Here is an 8,859-nt window from a genome sequence, read left to right on the forward strand (position 1 = left end):
GGGGGGCAGCCGGATCGGGTTGCAGCAGGAGCCTGCGCTCGCAGCCCAGTGTGGACCCTGCGGCCCCGGCTCCCGAGCAGCCAGCGGAGCTCGGGGACGGAGGCAGCGATCCCTGCAGCGGGCACCGGCGCTCGGGCAGCCGCGATGGGGAGTCGGTGCCCGGCTCCGCAGGGGCGCTGTGCGGGGCGCGCTGCGGGGCTGTGACCGCGCAGCGGAGCCGGACGGCTGTAAGTGCTGAGCGCTGGGGCCGGACCCCCTGGTTCCCCGACCCCGCACCCCCCGGCTCCCCGCCCCGCACCCGCCCCCCCCGGGGCTCCCCGACCCTGCACCCCCCCGCTCCCCGACCCCGCACCCCCCCGCCCCTCACCCCTCTCGGCTCCCCGACCCCGCACCCCCCCGGCCCTCACCCCTCTCGGCTCCCCGACCCCGCACCCCCCGTACCCACCCCTCCAGCTCCCAGTCCCGCGCCCCCACCCGTCTCCTCCCCCCACGCCCCCTGGCTTGGCGCCGCGCAGCGGGCTGCGCCCAGACACAGCGGGGACGGCCGCTTTGTGCTCTCCTCGCGGGGGGACTGGAGCAGGCTCCCGCATTGCTGCCGCGGGGCCCAGCCGCCTCCCCGCAGCCCCTCCCTCATTCCCGGCCTCTGCTCCCCATCCCTCCCATGGCCCAGGTACCCGCTCCGGAGGGATAAGAACGGGATTCCCGGCCCGCCCCCGTTTACACGGTCACGGCCCCTCCGGTAAATTCTTGCTGTGGAAACCGAGCGCTTTGTTCTGCTCGGCAGTGCGAGACAATGGGGTGCGGAGCCTGGAAGGGGGGGTGCATGGAGGGGGCGGGGGTTGCACATGTGTGTCTGGAGGGGCAGCGGCTCCAGAGGGTCCCCGTGTCTGGCTTTGGCCACGCTCCGGGAACGTGTCAGGCCACTCGGGTGCTTTGGCTGTGCAGGCTGCGTGAGCAGAGAGGGTGTGGGAGAGACTGTGAGTGTGTGTTTGTGCACTAAATAGCTGTGAGGGTATAAAAGCTGTAAGTGTGTGTGAGACACTGTGTGTGCCAGCTGAGTGCATTGTGTGTGTGCGTGCCAACTGAGTGTATTGTGTGTGAGAGAGACATTGTGTGTGTGTGTGTGTGCGCCCACTGAGTGTATTGTGTGTGTGTGAGAGAGACATTGTGTGTGTGAGACAGAGAAAAACACAGTGTGTGTGTGCATGAGCCAACTGGGAGTGTATTGCGTGTGTGAGAGCGACACTGTATGTGTATGAGACACTGTGTGTGTGTGAGAGAGAGAGAAAGGATTGTGTGTGCGTGCGCCAGCTGGGAGTGTATTGCGTGCATGACAAGGCTGTGGTACACTATCTGAGAGGGTCTGGAGTGCGGGTGGGTGTTTATCTGGCTGCTCCAGGGCCAGCCTTTGCTCAAGGCATTTGCAGTCCCAGATTGCTGGTAAGGGAATGGGGGGTGGGGCAATGTACACAGTAATGGTAGGGAGATGGAGTCATGCTGCAGGCCAGGAGGAGCCAGGGAGGGGTGGGAAGGGGGAGCGGTGGAGAAGGGTCGGGGTGCAGGCCATGGGGGAGCCATGTAGGGACTGGAAGGAGGCGTGTAAGAGAGGGTGTCAGGGTACAGGCCATGGGGGAGCTGGGTAGCGGTTGGAAAGGGGAGCAGTGGATATGGGGTCATGCTGCAGAGCAGGAGGAGATGGACAGGGGTTGGAAGGGGAATTGGAGTATATGGGGCCGGGGTGCCAGCCGCGTGCCAGCTGGGTAGGGATTGGGAGGCAGAACCACTGCCAGTCATTGATGGGCTTTGTCTGGCTTTGAAGGCTAGGAGTTTAAAGTTGTGGGTACAGGGAGCCTACGTGAAGACTAGGGCTCAATATATTTTTATACATGTAGGGACCTCATAGACTTTAAGGCCAGGAGGGACCATCATGATCATCTAGTCGGTGGACAAGACCCACCAGGAGATTCCTGGAAAAGAATTCTCTGTAGTCACTCAGAGTCCTCTCTTTGCAGCCATCTTCGTTGCATGGTCATACCCTCTGTGCCACTCCCTTCACTGTCCTTCCAATAGGGGTAAGTGGTGCCCGATTCACCATTCCTAGTAGATGGCACTTTGAGTAAATCTACACTCGAGCTGGACACATAATTTCCAGCTCGGGTGGACACACCCACTCTAGCTCTAATCAAAATTCTAGCGTGCTAAGAATAGAAGTGGTGCAGTGATGGCACAAGCAGTAGGACAGGCTAGTCATCTGAAGCAGGATCCTGTCTGAAATCCTGTGTACATCTTCAGGGGGTTAGCCTGTCTTGCTGCAGCTATACTTCAGTTTTTAGCATGCTAGCTCAATCAGAGCTAGTGCGGATATGGCTACCCGGGCTGGAAATTACACTTCAGGTCCAGTGTAGATGTACCCCTAGACACGCCAGGAGACAGGAAATTCTGTAGCTGGATGGACAGTTGGATGTGCTCTCTGTTTTCCAGCTGTTTCCTTCCCCTGCTCATTAATAACCCCCTTCTCCTTCCCCTGGGCCTGTATCTCCCAGTACCTCTGATATGTCAGCCCTGTGCTGGGTATTGGAGGCCCCAGGACATGAGTGAAGCTGGAGGTGCTGTTGCTGGGGGGAACCCAGTGCATTTTAGTCCAGAACACAAACCTTGCTAAAGCCCCATCATCTCCCCTGCCTCTTTCCCTCTGCACCCCTCCCCAGCTCTGTGGTCTGGAATCCTGGTGTGGCGTGGTGGGGGGTGCTGCTGGCTAATGGCTTTCTGCAGGGTGGCTGAGTCTGCCATTGGTTTTATAGGGAGCTCAGTGCCTCGGGAAGGGAGGGGAGTGAGCAAGCGAGCAAGGCAGCCTGGCTCACATTACACAGGCAGGGCTTGGACCAGCCGCGCCAGCCCCTTGCACTGAGCTATCTGCTAATTGGAAGCAGCTGTTGGGATTTGGTGACTCTGCATCCACTGAGGTCACCGCAGCCTTCCCCACCGGCCTGAGCCTGTGAGGCTCCTCAGGATATGGGTCTGCCCGCGCCTTGAACAGCCTGCTCCCAACCTCTACCAAGGACAAGCAGGGAGATCCAGCAGCCAAGCCTCCTGGTGGGGGAAGGGGGAACAGGCCTGAACCTCCCAGTCCCCAACCCTACCAGGGCAAACATGACGAGTCTGCACATGCTCCACGCACACCAGCTGTCCTCAATACCCCTCAGCTTCATTCCTTCCCCAGTCACCCTGCAAATTCACCCAGCGTCTTCCTAGCTTTGCTGCCCTCCTGGCGCTAATGGGATTTGCTCTCCTGTGCAAACCCAGCCCTTTCAGCAGGGTAGTTCATGGCACACATGGATAACGAGTTTATCCATGTCTCCTTTGGGAAATATGGAGTTTAGTTTAGGTTAAGTATCAGAGGGGTAGCCGTGTTAGTCTGGATCTGTAAAAAGCAACAGAGAAAGCCTGAGCACCTTTAAGACTAACAGATGTATTGGAGCATAAGCTTTCGTGGGTGAATGCCCACTTCGTCGGATGCATGTCAGCTTATGCTCCAATACATCTGTTAGTCTTAAAGGTGCCGCAGGACTCTCTGTAGTTTAGGTTAGTTTACCTACTTCTGTTTATATCACAACAGCATTGAGCCTTGGTCCCTCTGTCACTCTCCAGCTCCCGCTCTCTCCTTTGACTTCCATGGGACAGACCCCCTGCTCCCCACCTGCCTAGCCTCAGCCAAGGGCCTAAACCCGATATGCCCCCCTCCCATTGTCCTTAGCCTGACTCAGCATGGCCCCAGCAAGCCAAGGTTGGGTCACTAGAGACTTATTGCAGGCCAAGGGCCTAGCCTGTCTCAACTGCCAGAAACTGTTGCCCCATCCACACACACAGCCCACTGAACCACCCCCAATCTGGGTAAGTATCATTATCACCGCTTTAGCAGGGGGAAGTGAAGTGATTTTTCAAGGCCAGTCAGTGACTCAGTGGCATAAGTCCAACTTGAAGCCAGTGCCAGGATATGAGTAAGTCCCACTGACTTCGTGTATCCTGTTGGGAGACGATCGAGCCCCAGGAGCCAGGACCTTAGAGCAGTGGTTACTAAACCATGGTCCATAGAGAAGCATGGGGTCCTGAGGCACCAGCTGCTCCTCTATGTGTCCAGATGTTAATCTGCATTTAAAGAAACTACATGTATAGGAAATGTTCATCTAAGATCACTTTCCATGTTAGCAATTGTTGCAGCTTACAGGGAAGATCTTTGTACTAGGACAGTTCCACTTCTGGAGCTGGGAATAGAACCCAGGAGTCCTGACTCTCTCTGCCCCTGGAAAGGCTTAATACTGCTATGGGGTGCTTCAGCCAGTCCAGTCACATCCATCTCCCCAATCACACACTATAGTAGGGTGCTTTATCTCCAGCTGGAAGCCAGCAGCCCCCATCTCCATCCCTGAACGCAAGGAAGTTCCTGCCGCCCCATGTCTGACATGAGCAGCTCCTGAGTGTGGTTATGGGACCAACAGCAAATGCTTTCAAGAGAGTCCAAGTATGAGCTCATGCTGACGCCATCCCTGCAGACCACTAAGCCCTGCTTTACCAGGGGCTAAGAGCAGCACTGGGGTTTGTGCGCCTTGATGAGCTTCCTGACTGCTAAGTCGTTCTGCCTGCTCCTGTGGAGCGTGAGCAATGCCCAGGGGGCCAGGCAGCCTTCAGGCTGTAGGTGTTAGCAGCATCACATCCCCTCCTCCCCTGCCCATCCCTCTCCCACTGTTGCAGTGAGCTGAAGCTACAGTAGGGGGAGTGAAGGGGATGGAGCAAAGGAGCCAGAGAGCCAAGAAGCAGGGAGAAGGAGACAAAGGAGGAGTGCAAGCGGCAGAGGGTGTGTGGAACAGGGAGAAAATGCACGGAAAGCCAGAGCAGCTGTGGGGATCACAGACGGCTGCCACATTCCCACTGTGCTGTAACCATCCTGGCACGGTGTCCACTCAGGGGCATCCCAAATCTGTGCCAGGCTAAAATGATGGGCCACTTCTGCTCCAGAGGGAACAGGTTTTAAGCTGGGCAATCTCTAAATGGTAGATGTCTGCTGGGTGGTAGAGCCCTGCTGATTTATTGGCCACTGGGGCATGAGCCTCCATCCAGCTCTGCTGCACACTGGCACCTTCCAGTTGATACCAGGTTTGGATCCCCCATTTTTCACACCTAATCCCCTTTTTCCCCCAGGGGAGTGCCCTGAGAGGGCCTGTCAACATCTCTCCCAGGCTGATACCATGTGCTCCCCAGGTCATTGGCATGTGAGAGCCGAGGGACCAAACCTGGTAATGATGACATTGCTTAGTGCCCTGCCAAGCTGCAGTCCTGGGCACCAGCCCCTCTGGAACCCTTCAAGAGCCTAGGACAGACCCAGCCTCACAGAGCTGACCCATCTATATTCATTTACAGAGGGGGAAATTGAGACACAGACAAGGGAAAAGCCTGCTCAAGGTCAGGGTCAGCGCTCGGAATAGAACCCAGGAGTCCAGACCAGCATTCAGCGTCTTAGTGACCCTGCTGCAGAGCCGCTTGCCTGTTGCCATCAGGAATTGTGGGGCCATGAGGGATGGCTCTCGGGAAGAGCACAATCTGCAATGGGAATGGTCAGTTATAGTGTACAGTACAAGCCTGAACTTCTTGTTAGCTCTATAGCCTGCCTGGAGATGGACATGCAGCCCCAGAGGGAGCCCCAGGCCTTCTCCTCAGGCACCAGCAAATGCTTCTGCTCCTCTGTGTTGCCCTGGTTTTACTCTTTCTCCTCTGAGTCTAATTTTACCCAACGACCTCTTTGTCTCATAGTCTCCCCGCTAGAGGGAAAGGAATCAGATCAAGAAGGCTGGGGTTACCTGGCAGAGCTCCCCTCCCCCTTATGCTTTTTCTGTCCTTTGCTTGCTGCTCCCCTCCTGACCAGCCTCCTCTGATCTGCATTCCTTGCAGGATTAAGGAGCACACACTGAAAAGGAGACCGAGCCAACCTTCACCTCCGTCCCCACGGCCTCGGGGAGTTGTTAGCGATGGGGTGCCTGGAAAGGTCAACCCAGCTGCTGCTGCAGCTGCTGCTACTTGGGGGCCTGAGGCCAGGGCAGGGCTCTACTGTGCTGGGCACCCTGGATTTACAGATAGATGAGGAGCAGCCAGCTGGCACCATCATCGGGGACATCAGTGCTGGACTGCCCCCCAGCACCACTGCCTACATGTACTTCATCTCCGCGCAGGAGGGCAGCGGTGTCACCACGGACCTGGAGATAGATGAGAACACAGGCATCATCAAAACAGCCCGTGTGCTGGACCGAGAGAGCCGGGACCGCTACAGCTTCATTGCTGTCACCCCTGAGGGCATCACAGTGGAAGTGAATGTCCAGGTGAATGACATCAATGACCATGCACCAGTATTCCCCAAGCACCACCACACCTTTCAAATCCCAGAGCACACCCACATTGGCAGCAGGTTCCCCCTGGACCCAGCCTTCGATGCTGACAGTGGCCTGCTGAACACCCAGGGTTATGTGCTCAAAGGGGAGAATGTGGGCCAAGCCTTCCGCCTGGAGACACGCAGGGGCCCCAATGGGGTCCTGTACTTGAACCTGGTGGTCAGCAACGTCCTGGACCGGGAGAACTGCTCATCGTACTCCCTGCTGCTGGAGGCCTATGATGGCGGCTCCCCTCCCCGGAGCACTCAGATGACTTTGGATGTGGCCATACAGGACATCAACGACAATGCACCTGCCTTCAACCAGAGCCGCTACCACACCCTCATCTCCGAGAACCTGAAACCAGGCAGCAGCATCCTGCAGGTCTTTGCCTCCGATGCAGATGAGGGTGACAACGGGGCTGTGGTGTATGAGATCAACCGTCGGCAGAGTGACCCTGATCAGTACTTCACCATTGACTCCAGGACGGGTGTCATCAAGCTCAACAAGGGGCTGGACTATGAGATGAGGAAGGTGCATGAGCTGGTGGTGCAGGCACGGGACAAGGCCATGCACCCAGAGGTCACCACAGCCTTTGTCACCATCCACGTGCGCGACTACAATGACAACCAGCCCACCATGACCATCATCTTCCTGAGCGAGGATGGCTCACCACAGATCTCCGAGGGTGCCCAGCCTGGCCAGTATGTGGCACGCATCTCTGTCTCGGACCCCGACTATGGTGAGTACTCCAATGTCAATGTCTCCCTGGAGGGGGGAGACGGCAAATTTGCCCTCACCACCAAGGACAATATCATCTACTTGATCTGTGTGGACCAGCTGCTGGATCGGGAGGAGAGAGACTCCTATGACCTGCGGGTGACGGCCACTGACTCAGGGACCCCTCCGCTGCGGGCAGAGTCGGCCTTTGTGCTGAAGGTGATGGATGTCAATGACAACCCACCACTCTTTGACCAGCAGGAATACAAGCAGAGCATCCCCGAGGTGGTGTACCCAGGCAGCTTTGTCCTGCAGGTGACAGCCCGTGACAAGGACCAAGGTCCCAATGGGGAGGTACGGTACAGCATCCTACACAGCCAGGACACCCACTCCAACTGGTTCACCATCGACCCAGCCACAGGCATCATCACCACCGCTGCCTCCCTGGATTATGAGAAGGACCCCCAGCCCCAGCTGACAGTGCTGGCCATGGACAGAGGGACACCTGTCCTCTCCTCCACGGCCGTGGTGCATGTGGCCCTACAGGACGTCAACGATAATGAGCCTGTGTTCAGGAGCAACTTCTACAATGTATCCCTGAAGGAGAACACACCCGCTGGGACCTGCTTCCTACAGGTGGGGGGACAGCCGGACAGATGGGGGACACCCTGGGATGCAGGGTGGGGATGGCCGGGCTGGGGGGTGGCCAGGCAGGGGAAGAGGCTTGGAGTGGAAGGTAGCCAGGCAGGTGGAGGGGTGAGGGTGGCCAGGCATGGGAAGAGGCGTGGGGTGGAGGGCGGGAGGTGGCCAGGCAGGGGGAAGGGCCCAGGGTTCAGAGCAGTCGGATAGTCAGGCAGGAAAAGTGATCAAGGCCAGTGGTGAGGGATATTATACGTGGGCAGAGGAAGGAGCGTGGAGGGCAGAGGAGATGGGGGGCAATGGGAGAGGAATCAGGGCCTGGGGTGGATGAGTGGGGGGAGCTGACCTGGAAGGGGAAGGGGTCAGGGACTAGTAGGTGTATGGGTCAGAGTGGAGTCTCTCTCTCCCCCCCCCTTGTGTGGCGTTAGGCAGCAGGGCCTGGGGTGGAGTAGTATTTTCGTATTACAATGGCATTTAGAGCCTGTGACTGAGATCAGGGCCCCCCTGGTGCTGGACTGAGATTTGATTTCTATGAAAGTGTGTGATTTAGTGGCTTTGAGATACATGGAGCTTCTTCAATCTGTCAAAGTTGGTCTGTTCAGAGCTGGGAAAGGAACCCAGGAATCCAGACTCTCAGTCCCCTGCCCTCATCACTCAACAGTGGATCCTCCCTAATAATAACCTAGGAGCCAGCATCAATGCTCAGTACTGTCCAAATCCCGCACAAACCCCTGGGATGCTGCCAGAGACAGCGCATGCTGGGGACGGGACTCTGCTGCTTTGTGTGCCCGTAGCCAGCTGGGAGAGAAATGAGAGGTCTGGGGTGAAGGGTGGATGAGATCTGCAGGTGCAGTCTGGGATGAGAAATGCAGGGGGGCTGCTCCGGGGTCAGGAGCAGAGATGGGCAGAGGGAAGGGATTTGCTCCATAACATGGCAAGTCCATGGAGGGGGAAATACCTGAGAAACCAGTGTGGGGGGTGACTGTCTGACGTGAGCAAGGGGTAAGGGGTGGCGCTGCGGGAAAGTTGAGTTATTGGGGGCAGGAGGTGACTGAGGCAGTGGGGTGAAGGTGAGCGGAGGGGG

At 57.5% G+C, this 8,859-nt stretch overlaps 1 protein-coding gene across 1 annotated transcript; it reads left to right on the forward strand.

Moving 5' to 3' along the window:
• Positions 1–75: 75 nt before the first annotated feature.
• Positions 76–7,772, forward strand: LOC112117427 (protocadherin-16-like; the record flags this gene model as incomplete). The annotated part of the gene is made up of 2 exons (XM_029914051.1): positions 76–227; positions 5,944–7,772. A coding segment is annotated over exon 2 (1,752 nt), but the record flags the coding sequence as incomplete, so codon positions are not given.
• Between the last annotated feature and the right edge of the window lie 1,087 nt (positions 7,773–8,859).

Source organism: Terrapene carolina, unplaced genomic scaffold (assembly GCF_002925995.2).
Source record: "Terrapene carolina triunguis isolate 2854851 unplaced genomic scaffold, T_m_triunguis-2.0 Scaffold29023, whole genome shotgun sequence".
NCBI lineage: Eukaryota > Metazoa > Chordata > Testudines > Emydidae > Terrapene > Terrapene triunguis.